A 21185-nucleotide genomic window follows, 5' to 3' on the forward strand; every position below is an offset into this window, starting at 1 on the left:
GATGCTTAACTGACTGAGCCACCCAAGTGCCCTGAGACTTTATTTTTATAGCAGTTTTAGGTTCAAAGCAAAATTGAGTGGAAGGTACAGAGATTTCCCATATATTCCCTACCCCCACATTTGCACAGCCTCCTGCATTATGGACATTTCCCACCAGAGTGGTTCATTTGTTACAACACTGACACAGCATTGTCACCCAAAGTCCATACTTTACATTAGGGTTCACCCTTGGTGGCATACATTTTATGAATATGGACAAATGTATAATGACATGTGTCCATCACGATGGTATCCTATAGAGTATTTTCACTGCTCTAAAAAGCCTCTGTTCTCCACCTGTTTGTCCTTCTCCAACTCCCTAACCCTGGAAGTCACCGATTTTTTTTTTTTTAATTGTCTCCATAGTTTTGCCTTTTCCAGAATGTCCTACCATTGAAATGTAGCCTTTTCAGATTGGTTTCTTTCCCTTAGTAATACTCATTTAAAGTTGTCCATGTCTTTTCAGAAAGTAACAGGTCATTTGTTTTCAGTAACAGATAATAGTCCCTTATCTGAATGGACCACTGTTTATTTATCCATTCATCTACTGACAGACACCTTGCTTGCTTCTGCGTTTTGGCAGTGATGAATAAAGCTGCTGTAAGTTTATGTATGTGTTTGTGTGCACATAAGTTTTCCACCACTTTGAGTAAATACCAAGGAGCCTGATTCCTAGATCCTATGGTTGAGTTTATTTGGTATGTTTAGTTTTAGAAGAAACCACCACACTGTCTTCCAGAGTGGCCGCACCATGTTGCATTCCCACCAGCAGTGAAGGAGAGTTCCTGTTGCTCCACATCCTCGCCAGCATTTGGTGGTGTCAGTGTTCTGGATTTGGGCCCTTCTAAAATGTGTGCAGTGGTATCTCCCTGTTGTTTTAGTTTGCATTTCCCTGCTGACGTAATGAAAGCATCTTTTCATGTGCTTAGTTGCCATCTGTATCTCTTTTTCAGTAAGGTGTCTGTTCAGGTCTTTGGCCCATTTTTGTAGTTTTTGTTGTTGTTGTTGTTGAATTTTAAGAGTTCTTTGTATATTTAGGATAATAGTCCTTTATCAGATGTGTCTTTTGTAAATATTTTCTCTTAGTCTGTGTGGCTTACCTATCCATTCTCTTGACACTGTGTTTGCAGAGCACAAGTTTTCAGTTTTCCAGATTATCAGTTAATTCTTTCTTGGATTGTGTCTTCAGTGTTGTATCTGAAAATATAGCACAAGCCTAAGATTATCTAGGTTGTCCCTGGGCTTATCTTCTAGCAGTTTCACGGCTTGGATTTTCCATCCATCCGTCCATCCATCCATCCATCCGTTCGTTCATTCTTGTTTGTTTATTTATTGAGAGAGAGACCGTGCATGCAAGTGAGCAGGTGAGGAGCAGAGAGAGAGGGAGAGAGAGAAAATCCCAAGGAGGCTCCTCACTCTGTGCTGAGCCTGATGCCGGGCTCTATCTCATGAAGCATGAGATCATGACCTGAGCCAAAATCAAAAGTCAGATGCTCCACCGGCTGAGTCACCCAGGTGCCCCTTGCATTTTACATGTAGGTCTGTGATCCATTTTAAGTTCATTTTTGTGAAGGACATAAGACCCGTGTTTGCATTCACTTTTTGCAATGTGTGTGTTCAGCTGTTTCTGCACCATTTGTTGAAAAAACCTGACTTTGTTCCACTCTGTTACCTTTTCTCCTTCGTCAAAAATCAGTGGACTGTATTCATGTGGGTCTTTCTGAGTTCCCTATTCTGTTCTGTTGATCTGCTCTTTCTTCAGTACCACACCATCATGATCACTATAGCTTTACAGTAAGCCTTGAAGTTGGGTAGTATCAATCCTCTAGCTTTGTTCTTCTCCAGTGCTGTGGTATTCTGCGTCTTTTTGCCTCCATATAAACTTGGAATCAGTTTATTGATATCCACAGAATAACTTGCTGGGACTTTGATTGGGATCACATTGACTCTATAGAGCAAGTTGGGAAAAACTGACATCTTGACAATATTGAGTCTTCTTATCAACATGGAAAACTTTTCCATTTATTTAGTTATTTGATTTCATTCATCAGAGATTTGTAGCTTTCCTTTAATAGAGCTTATACATATGTCATTAGATCTGTACCTTAGTATTTTATTTTCAGTGCTAATGTCTCATTCTTTTTTAAATAACTTTATTGACATATAATTCATAGAACCATACAATTTGCCCATCAAAAGCATACGGTTCAGAATATTCAAAGATATGTGCAGCTGTCACCACATTAAATTTTAGAACATTTTCATCACCTCAGAAAGTAACCCTGAACCCTTTAGCTGTATATATAGATTCATGAAAGGTATTTTTGAGGAAATACACTAGATTAGGAATTCTTTGTCCTAGGCACATTGGAGATACTATTCTACTGGCTTGTGGCTTTGTGTTGCCTTACTGTGACTCTTTTGAATGTAGTCTGTCTCCTGCATTTGGCAAGAAGGGAGGATTCTCTGTTGGACCCTGCAGTGTCAGGTTGACACTATGTCCCCCGAGCTCCCCAAAGCAGGTGAAGCCAGAAGCTCTCACGTGCCATAGTTCTGCCATTCTACTTACTTCTCAGGGCTCCCTCTTCACTTAGGTTTTGGCCTGACAATTCTTTACTATCTTGCCAGCATTACATTACTTTTGAGAGTATCTTATCTAGCATTTTACATTGTTTTCTGTGACAGAATGAGAATGGCTACTAAGCCTGCCATATTATCAGAAACAGGATCCAAACTAACTTTCATAAATTTGAACAGGATCAAACAAATCAATTTATGAAAATAAATTTTTTTAAATATTTATTTTGAAGGGGGGAGGGGCAGAGAGAGAGGGAGACAGAGAATCCCAAGCAGGCTCCGTGCTGTCCGCGTACAACCTGATGAGGGTCCTGACCCCATGAACCGCGAGACCATGACCTGAGCTGAAATTAAGAGCTGGGCACTTAACTGACTGAGCCACTCCAGCACCCCTGAAAATAAGTGTTAACATTTCTGCTCACAAGTTTTTTCCTGGGCAGTGATCTCACAATGATGTGACCATCTATGTACTCAGATATTTGGGGGCTTAGGGTATGCATCTGGAACTTTGCAGGTGTGTTTTACTGCGCACGTTAAGTGTATAAATAGAGCTTATGCAGGACAAGTACAACTTCGGTAATAAACATCTCGTGGCCATTTTTTCTGAAGGGCTTGATAACTCAGTTATAGTATAATTCAGTCATGCTGGCTGGCCTTTTTGAAATATTTCAAAATATTTGTAAATATTTCACACCCTACAAGAGGGTGATATGAAGTGTGCAAAGGCCAGGCGAAGGGCAGCACTGTCACCATTATGAGCACTAAAGGACATTATTCACATACAACAGAGGACCGCCCTGCTGGCCTGGAGGACTCCCGCCAGTCCAGACCACTGTGCCACATGCAGCGCCAGCTCTGGGGACAGGCCCAGGAGGTCTCCCTGCTGCTGGCCAAACCACCAAGGGCTCCAGGCTGCGCGTGAGCGGGTCTGGCCAGTGGGTGAGAAAATCGATGCACAGATCCAGAATTAAACGAAAATAGTTGAACACAATTTGAAAGTTACAAATAAGATGTGGGCAGTGTCTTCTTGGTTCACTTTTCAAGAAGAAGACGAAAACACAAACTTTCAGGTTCAAAATTGGACAGTCAACCCATCTGCAACTAAGTGTTTCCTTAGCAAAGGCAGCTCCAAACCACTCACACGGTGGTACCTTCTCAACTACTGCGGTGCCTGCCAGGCTTTTTGGCATTGCTACATTCAGTTTGCATTAAAAACACACACACACACACACACACACACACACACACACACACACACACAACTACACGCAAACATACAGGTGAGCCAGGTGGGTCTTTGGCTGTTGGAAAATCACTTTTTATGCTACTGGGCTTTTTTTTTTTTTAAGCTTTGCAATAAAATCAGGCAATTTTTTTCACCTTGTTTACCTCAATGTGGATGTAAACAGGGCATTCTCATACATTCACTAGCCCGACACTTAATGATACTAGCCTGTGTTTGTACGTAGTTGTGAACATTTCCAAGTGTTCTCCCGTCTCTTGTCTCAGCACCAGGTTAATTGTGATGTGAAGTGGTCACTCAACCAAAACTACTTGGAAGAAGCAAGATCTTAAACCTCATTATCATAACCCCTTCATTCGAATTTATCCACAGTAAAACCTGTGGTCCTGAGCCTGAACTACATGAACATTTAAAATAAACAAAAAGCTCTTTTGCTCTTAACCTGAGTTAGAGATTCTAACAATAGGATGTATACTATAAGTAGGTCACGTACAAAGAACTATATAAATTTTTAAACTTCCAAGAGTAAGAAAGCCTTGCTCTTTGGGGTGGAAGACTTATTTAGAACTAGAAATACATTCTTTGCATAAGGAAGTGATTCTGCTTACTCATTTGTGTGATGAAATAAACCCAAGAAAAATCAAATGGCAATGAGACAAAATCTCACTATAATGTTAAAAAATGCTGTTGTGTGGTGGAATTATGAGGGGCACATGAGTTTTGTTTTCTCAGACTCAGGTGGTAGGTGGTAGGGGTGTGTGGCAGATGCACCTGTCAGTGGTGTGGAGCCAACGGCATGTATAATAGACAAAGTAGGAGGGGAGGGTTCAGTTGAGGTGAGAACTCAGGATCTTCCTTTTTTTGGACACAAATAAGAACTCATGGCTCTGATCTTCCTGTCACCCACAAAGCTGACCAGTAGAGGTGATGGAGAAGTAAGGATTTATCACCCTGTTGGGGAACAGCGCTTACCCAGACTACCTGTGTAATTAGTTAAGGTCATGGTGAGAAATAGTTCTCGTTCTGAAGTGATTTCTTGGACAGTATGGTCGGTCTTTTCTTTCTTTGGTTTTGTTTCCCAATGTTTTGATCTCTTTTTAAAAAAAAACAAGGACTAAGAACAACACAAAAGTGTTATATCACAAATGAAGCTACCCCACCACAGAAGCATAACTCTCATACAGCAGCCGGTTTAACGTAAGCAGACCCCGAGGAACATCACACACTTTCCTTCTTCTCTGCCTCTTCACGCTTCCTTGTTCCGGCTCCCCGTGAGTTTCCACGTCATTTCTATATAAGGCTTAGAATTCATGAAAAGTCTAGGGGCGCCTGGGTGGCTCAGTTGGTTGAGCGTCCGACTTCGGCTCAGGTCATGATCTCACAGTTTGTGAGTTCGAGCCCCGCGTCGGGCTCTCTGCTGACAGCTCAGAGCCTGGAACCTGCTTCAGATTCTGTGTCTCCCTCTCTCTCTGCCCCTTCCCTGCTCATACTTTGTCTCTCTCTGTCTCTCAAAAATGAATAAACGTTAAAAAAATTTTTTTTAAATAAAAAAAAATAAAATAAATAAAAAGAATTCATGAAAAGTCTAAACTCTTTTGAAACTTGAGGCAGTTACCTACCAGAATCCGTAATTCCTGAAAATGAAAAATTAAAACCCAGTGTCCTGTTTTTTTATCATGAAAATTGTCAAACATACCCCAAAATAGAACAATATAATGAACCTTCTTCTATCCATCATCCAGATTCAATAATTAGCAAAATGTTGCAACCCTTATTTCTCAGCCCCCTCCTTTTTGTTGAATTATTTTATTCTATTTTGCAGTTTTTAGCATTTCTGAATCTGTTCCTTGCTGTCTTTCGTTACTTTTGGAAATTTTCGACCATTATGGCTTCATATCTTCTGCCCCAATCCTTTCTTCTCTGATTTGAAATCCCAGTTAACATGTGAGACCCGTGCCCTTTAGTTTCCATTTTATTGCCTCTCTGTGTTTTGCAACGGATATATTCTTTTGACCTGCCTTCCAGTTTACTAATTCTTTCTTTGGCTGTGACATATCTGATGTTAAGCTATTGAGTTCTTGACTCCAGTTTTCTATTTTTCAGTTCCAGAAATTTCATTAAGGATTTTCTTTTTTCTGATTTTCTGGTAAAGTTCTTTTTGATTATTTATGTTCTCAAACGTACTTTGTACATTTATTTTAAAGTCTATGAGAACCTAAATATTTGAGTACCTACAGGTCTGTGTTTCATTGTGTGTTCTCAAATGTACTTTGTACATTTACTTTAAAGGCTATGTATGAGAACCTAAATGTTTGAGTACCTATAGGTCTGTGTTTCATTGTCAGTGTTTTTTTTCTCTTGGTTTTCAGATGGCTCTTCTCGTTTTGTATGCCTGGTTATAATTTTACTGACTGCAGGACATTGTCAAAAAAATTGGGGGGACTATTTTAGGTTCAGGATGACATTTTACTTCAAAGGGAATTCACTTTTGCTTCTGGAAGTCTGTAGGAACAGATCACCTTAATCCAATCAGGGTTCAAACTGGTTTAGTCTTTGTGAGGGCTGGTCTGTTTCTGGCTTAGCAGTATTCTTAGATTGTTGCACCCAGAGCCCCGATTTCTGTGTGTCTATATCCCTGAGACTGCCTGAACCTCTGCTCGGCTGTGGAGCTTGTTTTGCCTCTGGTTTCAAATCAGTGGAGGGAAAAGTAGCAACAAATACAAGGATCACCTTCTTGAGCCTCTGTTCTTTTTGCCATTTTACTCTTCCAGATCCCCCTGCCTCAGTGGGTGATACCTTCAAGCAATTTTTTTTTTTTTTTGTAATTTTTGTCTAACTTTTGTTTTTAGCAAGGACTTTGGTCTGAAATCAGCTCATCCACCATTGCTGAAAGGAGACATTCTGCTGAAGAAATTTAAATCAAATCTTGGACATTATATCACATCATCCACTCATACTTTAGTTTGCATCTTGGAAAAACACGGACATTTTCTTACATGCCATTTCTTACAGTGTCATTTCATGTTCAGATTTCCTAGATTTTCTCAAAAAAATTTTTTTATTTACTTATTTTGAGAGAGAGGGAGAGCAGGGAAGAGGGTCAGAGAGAGAGAGAGAGAGAGAGAGAGGAAATCCCAAGCGGACTCTGTACTATCCATGTGGAGCCCAACGTGGAGCTTGAACTCACGAACCCTGAGACCATGACCGAAATCAAGAGTCAGATGCTTAACCTACTAAGCCACCTAGGAGCCCCAGAAATGTTTTTTTAAATAGTTATTTTGTTTGAGTTCAGATGCACAAGGTCTATATATTACATTTGGTTGTTGTATCTTTTGAGTATCTTTTAATCTAGAGTGTTCTCCTTCCCTGCCATCTTTTTCTTTTCATGTCATAGACCTGCTGAAATTCTGGGTCGAGGTCCTATAGAATTTCCCGTATCTCAGATGTCTGGTTGCTTTTATTTGATCCTCTATCACTTGTTTTTCCTGTGAAACGGAATCTAACTGTATGGGCTTGATGAAATTCGGGGCTGGTTGGTTGGTGGGTTGGTTGGTTTTGGCAAGGATGCTTTTATAGGTAGCGCAGAATGATTCCTGTTGCATGGCATCAGATAGCACGCGGCGTCTGGTTTTTACACTTTAATGATGCTGACGTTGATCAGTGGGTTCTGACGGTGACAGAGTCATCCATCCATTGTAAAATTCTCCATCCTTCCTTGTCCTCCTGGTTTCATCTAGAGATACGTTTTTCCTGCATCAATTATTTTACCAGGAGTTGCAAACTAATGATTTTTCTTATTCCACCACCATTTCACATTTATCAGCCAAAAATCATACACTAGAGCTATTTGATTACTCTGAAATATAATTAAGCTCTTCTTTTAAATCCGGTAATGTCTTTTGCATCAGTTCTAAAACAAAAAAAAAAAAATCATCCTGAGCAGTAAATCTTTTCTCCTGCTTTCGATGCCAGAACTACCTGTCGTGGAACAGCGTAGTTGGTAATCACATCACGTAGGAAAACCTCGGTGAGACCAGGAACGCAGGTCCTGCCCCCAGGTCTTCTCTGCAGCCTTTTAACTCGAGACCTTTCAGTTTCCTGACTCTCGGCCTCTGCGCAAAATATGGCAGCAAAACCTTGGTGCTCGTGGGTCTGAGTGAAGCTGGTTCGCGTGCTGCCGCGGTTGTCTGCTCGTTTAAACACGTTCCTGCCTATGCACCCACTCACCACGGAAACCCCAAAGGCGGTTTTTCCGTTCTGGGCCCAGCATCCTGGAGCGTGTGATCGCTAGCGTGTACTTCGGAAGAGGGCATTCATAAGGCCGGACAAGTAGAATGCCTGTGGATTTTGTTCCCGTGGATACACTTTGTGTTTCCACCGCGGCATTTCTGTTGTGTCGCGGTCTGCCGCAGCCCTGCGCACCCGGCGAGCCCCCAAGCCCTGCTGCGCCAGCCGTGTCAGAGCTTTCTTTTCTGTCCCCCTCACATGGTCCCACCTCAGGTCCGGCTGCCTCTAGTGTCTCTCATCCAGTTTTGTTTTCCGTCCTGGTGAAATACTCCTGGCCCCGCTGGGTCGTGCCCAGCTGCCGACAAGCTGAAGGCCGAACTTCCTGGCTTTGCGTTTCTGTCTCTGCACAGCCTGGCCGGACCGGTGCGCTCACTGGCCCTTTGTATTTGGCATCTCCCGGGCTGCCCGTGTCTCCCCATGCCCCGCGTGCCTGTCCCGGGAGCCTGTCACCCCTTCCCATCTGGACCAGCTCAAGCCGCACCCTGGTCACCGAGGGCCCCGCCGCTTCTGGAATCCCGTTTTCTGTGCCAAGGCAGCTCTCATACTCCTATGTCATGACTTTATTGGCCTTATTTCTGCAACTGGCCAGTGTCCCCACCAGGGCAGGGACTGCCCTTGGATGTGGCACAGAAGGTGGCATCTCACGGGCACCCCGTTCCTTCCTTCTCCTGCTCAGACTCCTGCTTTGGCCCCCACACTGCCACGTGGAAGTCCCCTCATAGTCCCGTTCTCCTCATCCTCTCCAGATGAAACTTTGCTTGGTTTTTTAATACCTTTAAGCAACCAGACCAGGTACCTGTCGTGGCGTAATTATGGACCACTTTCTCTACCATCACGGAACCAGAGATTTCTTTCCTTCTCCTAACAGACATGACAGACATCCACTTAGTGGAATGATTTTTAGTATAAAATTACTTTTTGGCTTCTAAATTTAATTAGTCCACATTCATAGCAATAAAATAAAATCCCAAGTCCAGGTGTGTTTTTGAGGAAAGTGTCCAGGGCAGTCACCTTCTGATAATGGTGTCCTGTGCATAAGCCTTTTGTCTGGGGATCTTAAAATCTTTTCCACACAAGTAGATACTGATGTTCCTTTTGTAGGGAGTGAGAGGTAAAGTAGTTGATGTCCAGGCATCCTCAAGGGGTAAAGAAAAATCCAAGACCCAGGTGTCTCCTTTGTTTTTCTCCTTCCCTCCCTTCGCGGTTCTTTAAATGAAGCATGGCTGGCCTTCTGTTGATTTAAATACCTCCCTCTCAGGTACTGCTTTATGCTTTTTTAAGAGCATGAATGAGAGGAGTTTGTGTTACATTTAATGTGGGGAAGAGTTGAGGTTCAGGGAGGAGGGATGGTTTGTAGACATGTGCACACCTATCAGAGAGTATCTGTGTCTCCTGGTAAATGTAGCTCATCTCTGTTACACAGTAGAGCTTAAACGTGGGTTCCATGAGTTCACAAGCAAAAAGTGGTTACATAGTGCTTGGCACAGGGAAAGCCCTATGTGAGTCATGGCCCTCAGGGCAGAATCCATGGTCTCTGGACGAGCAGCATTGGGAGTGCGCCCTCGCTTCTGCTAAGGGTCAGAATGTGCCTCCTTTTTCCGGACCCAGCCAAGCTTGCCCAAATCCTTGGGAGCCAGTTTACATCCTGTCTCCTTCCTCTGGGAAACCTTCCTTGTCCAACCAACCGTCATCCACCGGTCTCTCTTCATAACTACCGTATTATTCTCTCAATTCAATTCAGCCATCTTGAGCTGAGCATTGCCATGTACTAAGGTAGGCCTCATCCTGGCACTAGATCTCGCCTTCTCCTGTGATATTTTGTAACTGTGGTAGGAATCTTTGGTGGGATTATTGGGCCTTGGTGGAACAGCTCAGACCTGTACAGCCCCCATCTCCAGGAACAGGCCTGTACATACAGCAGGGGTTCAGTAGACTCTAAGGATAGAGGATATGGGGGGGGGGGGTGCGGTGTGCAGAAATGGTGAGCACGTTTTATTGATACAATAAACTGTTGAATCATACTGACCTAGTACGAGGTCTGGAACGTAGCCCTGAGGTTCCATTCTTCAGTCTGCCACACACCCTCTTCTTTTATGCGGCAAAGAGGTCAGTGTGTATGGAGGTCCTCTGGCAGGACATTGTGGCAAACGCAGATGGGGCCCCGCGATCCAGCTCTGTCATCCAGTGAGGTGATAAATACACAGGTCCCACACGAGAGATGGGCCATGATGAACCTTACAACTGGGATTCCAAGGGCTTTGCAGGGAAAAGGAGGGCACGGGAGCATCTCTGTGGGGAGCCGTGAACGTTCGTTGATTTGTTGACTCAGCTTGAACCAAGCGGCCATCTTCTGCTCCAATGTTCCAGGTGCTGCAGCGTCCTGAGAGGTGGACGGTGAGATCGCACCTGGTCTCTCCACCCCCCACCCCTACCCGGCTGGAAACGCACAGGTGCCACCTTGTGTCTCTTCTGCAGTGTTTATTCGACATTCCAGCCCCGTCATCCCGGGAGTCTGTTCCCCCAGCCCCGCACCCTCCACCTGCTCGCACAGCTGACTTTCTCGGCCCCAGTGTGTCCAGCCAGGGTCGGCCGCCCTCTCCTGGGCTCCTGATGGCATGCTGGCTGCAAAGGTGAGAGCTACTCACGCCGTGTGCCCTTCTCTTTCTTCCAGGATCTTCTTCCCAGGAAGCCACCCGGTCAGAGGTGTGCAGGTCATGAAGGTCGGCAAGCTGCAGCTGCACCAGGGCATGTTCCCGCAGGCCATGAAGAACCTGAGGCTGGTGAGTGTGCACGCGGAGAGGGAGGCCTGGTGGTGCGGTGCGCTGGGCCACTTGCCGAGTGCACATAGGCACGTGCCTGTACGTGTTTCACAGCCGGCTGCGAAAACACGTGATTTGTGCTGCTCGCCCCTTTCCATGGTAGAAATGTGCCTACCGTGGCTGATTCAGACTCCCCACGGCAAATCAGCCCCCAGAAATCAGGACGGTTTAACGGTCGGCTTTTGCCAACTGGTACAAACTGGCCTTCAGAGGACCCCTGCACTCGGGCCCCACCCTTCTCCACGCCTCCCCACCCAATCCCCACAGGACACTGTCCGTAAGCCCGTCAGGCTGGCCTCTGGACCACCTGTCTGCAGTCCACCTTTGCAGCCTGCACCCCCTCCAGCCGCCCCTGCCTCTCCATACGGCCAGCGTTCACTGGGCCCCCCGGGGTTGCCCAGGACACCTTGAACCGGTCACACTTAGGTCTTTACCAAGACAATTCCTGTGCCTCAAATGCTGCCCCCCCCCACCCCCTCTCCCCCCAACCACTCCCTGGGCTGGCCCAGCTGCAACCTGGTTTTCCCCATGTGCTCCTCTCCGCATGCCGACCCTGCCAGCAGAGTGTTCACCCCACGGTACAGGCACATCTCGGACGCACCGCGGGCCTGCTTCCAAACCACCACAGTAAAGCCAATATTGCAATAAAGAGGGTCCAGTGGACTGTTACCCAGTGTATGTAAAAGTTATGTTTACATGATACTATAGTGTATGAGGAATACAACAGCATTATGTCTAAATATGTATACATACCTTATTTAAAAATACTTTATTGCTAAACACTCCTAACCATCTGAGCTTCCAGTGAGTTGTGATTTGCCTGCTGCTGGAGGGTCTTGCCTCCCTGTTGGCGGCTGCTGACTGGTCAGGGTGGTGGGGCTGAAGGTTGGGGTTGGGGCAGTTTCTGAAAATAAGACAAGGTCGCCTCATCGCTGGACTCTTGCTTTCATGAGCGAATTCTCTGGAACACGCGACGTAGCCTGATCGCATCTGACCCCTGGCGGAACTTCTTTCGGGACTGGAGTCCTGCCTCAGACCCTGCCGCTGCCTTATCGGCTCAGCTGATGTCCTGTTCCGAATCCTCCGTTGTCATTTCAAGGGTCTTCCCAGCGTCTTCACCGGGAGGACCTTCCACCTCCAGAAACCATGTGCGCACCCGGTCAGGTTTGACGAGGAGATCGCAGGCCTTCGGTCCCGTCTGCAGCCCCCACTTCTGACCCCGGTTCCCTTGCTGTTTCTACCACAGCTGCAGGGGCTCCCTCCCCTGACGTCTTGAAGGCATCTTGAGGGCTGGAACCAACTTCTTCCAAACCCCTGTGAATGCTGGTACTTTGATTTCTTCCCACAGATCACAAATGTTCCTAGTGGCATCTAGAATAGATGAAATAGAAAGGTGAATCCTTTCCAGAAGGTGTTTGATTTACTCTGCCCAGATCCATCAGAAGAATCACTATCTGTGGCAGCTGTAGCCTAATGAAATGTATTTCTTCCGTAATAAGACTTGAAAGGAAATTCACTATTTGATCCTTGGGCTACAGAATGGATGTCGTGTTAACAGACATGAAACAGCACTAATCTCATTGTCCGTCTCCATCAGCGCTCTTGGGTGCCCAGGTACATTGTCAATGAGCAGTCATGTTTTGAAAGGAATCTTTTTTTTCTAAGTAGTAGGTCAGAATTTCAAGTCACCAGCTGCATTAGCCCCTCACAAGAGAATCAGCCTGTCCTTTGAGGCTTTGAAGCCAGGCACGGACTCCTCTCCAGCCATGAAAGTCCTAGATGGCGCCTTCCAATGTGAGGCTGTTCTGTCTACACTGAGACCTGTTGTTGAGTGTAGCCTCCTCCTCAATTGTCTCGGCTGGACCTTCTGGAGAACTTGGTGCAGCTTCTCCATCGGACTTGCTTCCTCACCTTGTACTTTTACGGAGACGGCTTCTTCCCTTAAACCTCGTGACCCAGCCTCTGCCAGCTCAGACTTCTCTTCTGCGGCTTCCTCCCCTCTCTGAACCTTCACAGACTTGAAGGGAGCCAGGGCCCTGCTCTGGGTCAGGCTGTGGCTTAAGGGAATGTCGTGGCTGTTGGCTCTTCCGTCCGGACCACGGACGCTTCGTCCGCGTCGGCGGTACGGCTGTTTCGCTGTCTTGTCATTCGTGTGTTCCCCGGAGTAGCAGTTGTAATTTCCTTCAAGAACTTTCCCTTTGCATCCACAGCTTGGCTCGCTGCTTGGTGCACGAGGCCTGGCTTTCTATCAGCTTCAACGTGCCTTCCTCACTCAGCTTCACCATTTCTAGCTTTTAAGGTGAGAGATGTATAACTCTTCCTTTCACCTGAACACACAGAGGCCACTGTAGGACTATTAATCAGTATATTCAATATAATACGGCCTAATTCCCTGTCTCAGGGAACAGGGAGGCTGGGGTGGGGGCAGCCAGTTGGTGGAGCAGAGCACACAATATTTATTATATACATATTTATTATATGTGTCTTATATGGGCATGGTTTGTGGGGCCCCAAACCAATTACACAATGGTGACATCAAAGATGTCTGATCACAGATCACATACCAAATGCAATAATAATGGAAAAGTTGAAATACTGTGAGAATTACCAAAATGTGACACGGAGGCAGGAAGTGAGCAAATGCTCTCGGAAGACGGGCACCCACAGACTTGCTTCACAGCATGGCCACAGACCCTCAGTTAAAAAAACACCACCACGGCACCCGAGAGGCACAGTAAAGCACTAAAATGAGGTATCCTGTAAACAGACTACCTGATGCCCAGGTGACCGTGAGGTCTTTGCAGTTACCTCTGTAACCAGTTCAGGGGCAGACAAGGTACTTGGAACTTAGGAGGGATTCCCTGTTGGAGAAGGGGGGGTGGAGGGAGAGAGGTCAGCACGATGGTGGCAGTAAGTGCCGAGAAACTACATGGGAGAACTGGGTCTGTGTTGGAAGACAAGAAAGGGTGAGGTTTATTTTCACCCTCTTGATGAGGCTCCTGTGCTGCTGGCTCTCTGGTCCTGGCCTTTCCACCCCAGCAGCGAGTTCCTCTCCCCCAAACCATGGCTTCCGAACAGTCCATTGAGTGTCTGACGTCAGCTCAGGTCATGATCTCGCGGTTGGGTTCATGAGTTCAAGCCCCACCTTGGGCTCTGTGCCGTCAGCCTGTCAGTGCAGAGCCCAGTTCCAATCCTCTGCCCCTCCCCACTTACACTCTTCCAAAAATAAATATTTAAAAAGAAAGAAAAAGAAGAGAAACAAAGGAGTCATGGCACGGAGGCATGCAGGAGCCTGTCTAGAGTCATACTGACGTGGAGCCCGCTCTAGGTTCTTCAACTAGGAGATTGATGGAATTCTTGTATGAATCTGAGTAAGGCCCAGCGTTGTCCTTCCAATTTAGGGGAGGGGGCAAACGTGTAAACAAATAGGTCACTAAGTCCAGGCTGGAGTCCAAGGCTCTCTTTTCTCCTACACTGGCCCAGTGAAATAGATGGGACTCTCTAGTAAGACCCCATGTGCAGAAACCCCTTCTGATCTGCAAGCCCCCGATGCCAGCCCCGGGGGCGGTTTGGAGCTCTTCATTCATCGAGTGAGGCTTGATGTTGCCTGTGTGTGCAGAACTCTGGAAGGGGACCTCTGATACCCTCAGCTGCAGACACAGGAGCCCAAGCAGACATTTACATGTCGATTTCCGGGGTCACATGGGCTGGGTGGCTGCTGTGGCCATCCCCACCCATCTCATACTTTCTGCCCTTCTGTATCCCTCAGGCCCCCATTCCATACTGCCTTCCTCACGTTCTCGCGATGTTAACCTCACCTCCAGAAGTTTCCTCTGTTAACGGTCTTATTTCGCATCTCCTTCCCCTGGTACCAAAGGTGAACCCCTGCAAGGACCCTGAGAGCTACGAATGAGATTCTCAGAGCAGGATCAGCAAGTCTGCCCCGAGGCCTGTGTTACACCATGGCCTGACCCCAGACTTCCCATTTGGCTCTGGAAGTCACTGAGTGTCTCACCAGGTTTTATCGTCAACCAGAATGCAGACAGACGTGTGCCTGGCAGTGTAGCCTGGTCGAGAGCGCTCAGCTTTCGAGGGAGGAGGTTCACGTGGCAGTCCCATGCCTTGACGCGAGTCTCTTAATTGCTCCGAATCTAGCTTTCTTAGTTTTAAAACGGGGATAATACCTACTCCACAGAGTGGTTCTGAGAAGTAAATGAGGTAGTATGTGAGACTGTTCTGCCAAGTCCCATGTATTTTGAGACGATCAAGGATGTTTATGGTTATAGGAACCCTCGTGCCGATCGTTCCCGCCGCTATTCCTGCCGTCCCTTCAGCACTGATGTTTGTAGCTTGGGATAATACGGCGTTTCCATTGCTGACAATTATGTCATGTAACTGCTCCCCAGCATTCCACAGGGACATGTTCTGTTTCCCCAAGTTGTGTAGGATTCCACAAGGGGCCCCGACTTTACCTTGTGTATCTCCTGGTGCTGCCTAACATAGACACACATGCCCCAGTCACAGCAAGTTCTGTTCAACACGTACTTGAATGAATAGATTTTTTTAATGAACTGAGATCTTTAAAAGTCCCACCCTGGTCCTGTCCCTTTAGCTAGTGTGCATATGTAGTGTGTCTGTGGCTAGTGGACCAGATCTTGTCTGGACCTTTCCTGACCACCTACTGGCAGAGTGAGGGTCTGATCACCCAATCCCAGTGTGTGGCAAGGGTTTTCCCACACCAGCTGAGTGTCCTAAGTTCAGTTCAATTCTGACACCATCTACCCAGAGACAGCACCGGATCCCACAGGTTAGGGGCTCAGCCCCACAGGGCCACCCTCTACTGCAGATGCTGAGGGCACGCCAGGTTGTCACCTGAGCTTCTGACTGACCAGCTATACACACTGGAGACTCCAAGGACCCCCTCTCCTTAGGTTCAACTGATCTGCTAGGGTGGCTCACGGAACTCAGAGGAACAGTTTGCTCACCAGTGTATTGTAGAATTCTATAAATCAGGATAAACCGGACAGAAGAGAGGCATAGGGCAGGGTCTGGGGAAACAGCCCAGAGCTCCCGTGCTCTCAGAGCTCACCACTCTCCCCAAATCTCCACGTGTTCACCAATGCGGAAGCTCTTCAAACCCCATCCTTTATAGCGGTTTTTACAGAGACTTCATTACCTAGGTATGATTGATTAAATCGCTGGCTGTTGGCAAGTGATTCAGCCTCCAACCTCTCCCTTCTCCTAAAGGTCAGTCACGCGCTTGGTTCTCCTGGCAACCAGCCCCCATCCTTAGGCGCTTTCTGAAAGTCACCTTGTTAACATGAGACCCCTTTATTGCTTTCAGCACTTAGGAAATTCCAAAGGGTTTTAGAATCTCTGTGAGAAGCTAGGATATTAGCTATCTATCAAATTACCTATCTATCCATGTCTCCGTATTACAAAGTACCGGATCACACAGGCCACATGTCCATTTCTTTGCCAGCTCATAGGACCTGGGGGTCTAGGAACAGGAGCGGGCCAGTTTCATCCTGTAGAAAGCCTTCTTTCCTGAGTTTTCTCCCGGCTCAGGGAACCCGGAGAGGGGAAAGGGAAGCTCTCTGCCTTCCGAAGCTGATGTTCTCTTTAGGCTAGCACCCCTACATATTCTTTCTTAGAGACTCTGGAAACAATAGGACGAAAGGGCTTGAAACCCTTTTGGGTTTCAAAGGCCGACTCTGGAGCAGAAATGAGTGCCGCTTCAGAAACAGAAATTTGCTACAGATTCCATTAGGCCAGCCTCCTCCAGGAAAGGGATCCCCTTAGCCCAACACAGATTTGGTTTAAGCTTTCATCACCGGGCCCTGCTGAAATCCTTGTGACTGCTGCTGCAGGAGAGTCCTGGGGTCCCCTCGCTATGCTGCTCTGCTGCTTTCTCCTGTCTCTAATCTGTTTCCATTCCCTGCCACTTACTCCTTGGAAGGATTTTGTTAGCATCTAACTTGACTTCTCGGAGCTCCCCTGCAGCCGCCCTCGGCTGGGCTGTCCTTCAGTGAGCCTGTTTCTGTCCCGTAACCTCGCTCTCCGAGCTGCTGATCCCCCTACCCTGGGCTAGACTAACCGCTTTGTTAGTGCCCTGTTAGCTGCAAGCAGGCTGGAAGAAAACAGACTTCTTCCCCCTCAGTAATCATTTGTTATTTAGATGTAAATTTTTTACATTACACCATATTGTTTGTTTCCCTTCTCATTTCATTCTGTTGAAGCATCTTACGTTTTGAGGATCCCTTTAGCACAGGCCACGAGCCCCGGACCCCCCCCCGTCTACCCCACACAGCTATGAGCTATTCAGGCACAGCCAGAGAAAGCTGAATGCACCTCCCACTCCCGCCTACACCCCAAACGTAAGCCCCGACGTGGCTGATTTGGAGCTCGCGGTTCTCTTGCTCCTGTTCCTTAACCTGCTAACCTCTTTGCTCACGTTATTTATGAATCTCGTAAGAACCACTGACTTGCTAGAGAAAAACCTACATACACACATCCTGTACACTGGGTGTGATGTGATGTGACTCCAGAGCTTCTTATCAGGCACACATTTCTTTTCCCTCTGATTTTTTTCGTTTATTTATCCTGACAGAGAGGGAAGGAGGGAGGGAGAATCCCAAGCAGGATGTGGGGCTCGAACTCATAAACAGGGAGATCACAACCTGAGCCAAAGTCAAGAGCCGGACGCTTAACCCATTGAGCCACCCAGGAGCCCCTCCCTCTGATTTTAAATCCATATTTAAATCATGCTTGGGGAAGTCATTTATTGGATTCCCTCAGGCTCCGGGTAGAGAGTATATGAGATCCTTGATAAGCTTAATATATTTGTATTAAAAATTAATAAGAAAGCTATTGTTTGCAACTTTAAATCATAATTTGATTCAACCTATTTAATATAAGACCACAATTTTAAAATTACTCAGAAAAAAAAAAAAAAAAAAAAAAAAAGACGTGATGAGATTTAAATCAGTCCTGGGCCCCTGCCTTTATTCCTGAATGAACCACGCATGTCCTGTGGCAGACAATCAGTGCTGCCATTTCTCGTGTGACATTTAGAGTCCATACATGGCCCAGCAGCCCCCCTTGGAGGCTCCAAACGAGTCCTCTGTGGAAGATGATGTGGAGGCTCTTTTTAAATGCTACTATTATAAAAATAAAATTTAATGGAAAGAGATAAGCTTTTCCCAGCGCAAGCCGGCTCCAATTTTATATTTCCTTAATCTGTTTTATATACTGCTGCAGGAAATTAAACTAAAATTGTCCTTTCTGTCTGATGTGCGCATGTGTGGGAGGGGCTGAGGGGACACGCAGAGCTACAGGAAACGGCTGCTCCGGTCTGTCAGGGATTTACTGTAACTTTATTTGGGAGGGCAAAGCCCCCCTCGCCCACTGGGCTGAAGGTTTGTGGCCCCCGTAGAGATCTGGGCCCCAGCCACACAGTGCTCCTGTCTTACGTCAATGAGGGCTGACGCCCAAGACGAGGACCAGATCTCTTCTATCACCAGGTCTGAGTCCCCACTCACTCCCTGTCCACCCAGAGTGACCGGTCCTTCACACAAATACAGAGGACGGGCTCTGACATACTTTGCACACACTGAATGCTATTTCTTTCTTTCCTTTCTCTCTGGTTCTCTTCCACTCCAGCCGTCCCTCATAAATTGTAACGCCTACTTGTTTATTGTACTTCTACTCAGTTTCATCTTCTAGACAAATGATGCAGACGCTCTTTCAATGTCTTCCAGTCGGTCCAGTGCCCCAGCTATACCTGTTTGCTCTCTGCTTCCAGCCCCCCGTGGACAAAATCTTCTAATCTTAGTGTCTCAAATCTTGTACATAATGTCCGGGGGTTGCCCCCTGCCCTTGCCTTTGCTTCCCTTGCTGCGTTCACCACCAAGAGCATCTTGACTGGGAGATCCCTCTAGATGTCTCAGAAGCCATGTCTGGGTACAGGGGAACCTCTGGTCCCCCCCTCGGTCATGAAGACTGGCTTCAGGTGGAGGCTACACAATGCAGCCATGGAGTGAACACCGGCTCGCGTCCTGAGAGCTGGCGCTCACCCTGCGCCCACGAGTCAGGCCACGACGTGACTGGACCAGAGGGTCCTCACGGCCCTTCTGTAAGGAAGCAGGCACGGAGGTGTGGCAGTGAGGCCTGGGGAAAGCCAGGCAGCTTCCCCTTCCTTCCTGGGGCTCTGTGATTCCAGGACGGCTGCAAGCCTCCTACTGGCGCTTGGGCACGTGTCCTAAGCAGGTCTGTCCCTCTCATGAACAGGAAGACACTGGATCAGCCACAGTTAACCTCAGCTCTTGAGGAACAGACCTTATTTCTAAAGCTGGAAGGGGGAAGAAAGTGCAAATGATGGCTGGAGGAAAGATTGCAGCCCATAGTGTGTGAAGACATGCACATCAACCTCACCTTGTCAGAGGAATACGAAGATGACATTTGTCATTTAGCCAGAGTCAAACGCACAGCCCATTGGAGGTGTCCTCCTGGGCAATAAGGCCAAGGCCTCGTCCGGCAGAGGGCCTCCATGAGGCGCCAGGAAGGAAGTGAGCCATCCCAGGTTAGGCCTGACCTTTCTCTGGACCACAGGTTAGTGGGGCAGGGCAGAGGGTCATTTCCCTTTAAGCAGAGAGGTGTTCAGGCAGTGCTTCTGGCCCACTCACCTTCCTCCGCCAAGTAGAAGGGATGAGAACATCCCAGAGCTTTCAAGTAAGAGGCTTTCCCGTCAAAGACTTGAAGCATCTCTGTGATCTCTCATTGCAGTCCTGCTTTCAGGCCGCTTTCCACCTCAGACCTTAAGGTGTCTAGACTGATTGAGGACCCAGAGAGGAGCCCCAGTGGGGGGGGGAAGGGAGGAGGATGAAATGGGACACCTTTGTTCCCAGAATGGTTTCAAACATTTGTTTTTGATCCTCCGTCCAGAGGGATCTCACAGAGCTTGGCTGCCGGCAAGGTGGGGCTGCCTCCACCACCCTCCCCGCCAGGCCAGACCCACTCAAGTTAATCAGAACCTTCTGGGTTTCCCAGCTGGGATGTCACCGGGTGACGGGACTGCCTGTCGGCAGGGTCGTGTCTGGACTCTGTGATGAGCACTGCTCTCCTTCAGGCTGGAGACCAGAGCCCAAGCTGGCGGGTCCTCCTCTTGCTGTCTCTTTCTTCTCTCTCCCAGCAGCTACATCCAGACCCTTCTGCCTGCCTGTTTTCCTTTATTACTGTGCAGGGGACATTTTTAAAGAGGCCGGAATGAGAAGCCAGGAACACAGGCTGAAAGCATTTCCAGGCCTGGCCGCTTTGCTTCTCTGGGTCTAGGTTTCCTCCCCCACAGAACGAAGGGGTCTGAGGATGCGACCACTTTGCTTCCAGTTTTTATGTCTCTAGCTGCAAAGGTCTTCCTACTCAGGAATCCCTAGGAATTGATCTTAAGCAAATATTCAGCAAAGGCAAAAAGTGTCCTGAGTTGAAAGATCTGTATCATATCATTTTTTTGGCAAAAATTGAAAGTGATCTGAATTTCCAAGAGTAGCTTAGTGACTGATGGTCTGTAAACATGATAGAATTAATTGCACACAACCATTAAAATGGTAATTATGCTGGCTATAAATTAACATTGAATAATAAAACGCTGCTAGTGTTTGTTAAGAGCGCACTGTATGTCATTCTCAACCCCAAGGGCACATCAGAATCCCCTGAACCCCCAGCCTCACCCTCCCCCCCCCCCCCCGCAGAGGCCAGGTTTTGGTTAATCCTGTGTGTGGGGTCTGGGCGTTAGGGTCTCTTGTGAGGCTCCCTGGTTGATAATACTTTGCAACCAAGGCTGAGAGCCTGTGTGAAGACATGTCCACATTCGGTACAATGGACCTGTGCCCCCCTCCCCTTTCCTGCCAGCCCCCTACCGGGTGGTGCACGAGGACAGGGTTTCTAATTTATTTACTGCACAAATATCATTGCTCTGTAACAAACCATTCCAAAGCTGAGCAAATATTCCAAAACTATTCCAAAGTTCCAACCACAACGTTACCATGATCACAGATTCTGTGGGTCAGGAATTCAAACAGATGACAACAGGAGCAGCTGGCCCTTTTCTTTCAACGTCTGGGGTTTCAGCAAGGAAGACGGGAACCTGGATGTCTTCTGGCTAGCGGCTGGAGTCACCTGGATGCTTTCACCCAACATGGGGCTCAAACTCACGACCCTGAGAC

At 47.2% G+C, this 21185-nt stretch overlaps 1 protein-coding gene across 3 annotated transcripts in view; it reads left to right on the forward strand.

Moving 5' to 3' along the window:
• SMYD3 (SET and MYND domain containing 3) overlaps positions 1–21185 on the forward strand; it is a 684892-nt gene that overhangs the window by 662130 nt on the left and 1577 nt on the right. For all 3 annotated transcript variants that reach the window (XM_060644895.3, XM_060644894.3, XM_060644896.3), the window contains one exon: positions 10818–10926. In XM_060644895.3, the coding sequence (XP_060500878.2) occupies positions 10818–10926 (109 nt within the window). The remainder of the gene's footprint in view (positions 1–10817; positions 10927–21185) is intronic.

Source organism: Panthera onca, chromosome F1 (assembly GCF_046562875.1).
Source record: "Panthera onca isolate mPanOnc1 chromosome F1, mPanOnc1 haplotype 2, whole genome shotgun sequence".
In the NCBI taxonomy this organism is placed as follows: domain Eukaryota; kingdom Metazoa; phylum Chordata; class Mammalia; order Carnivora; family Felidae; genus Panthera; species Panthera onca.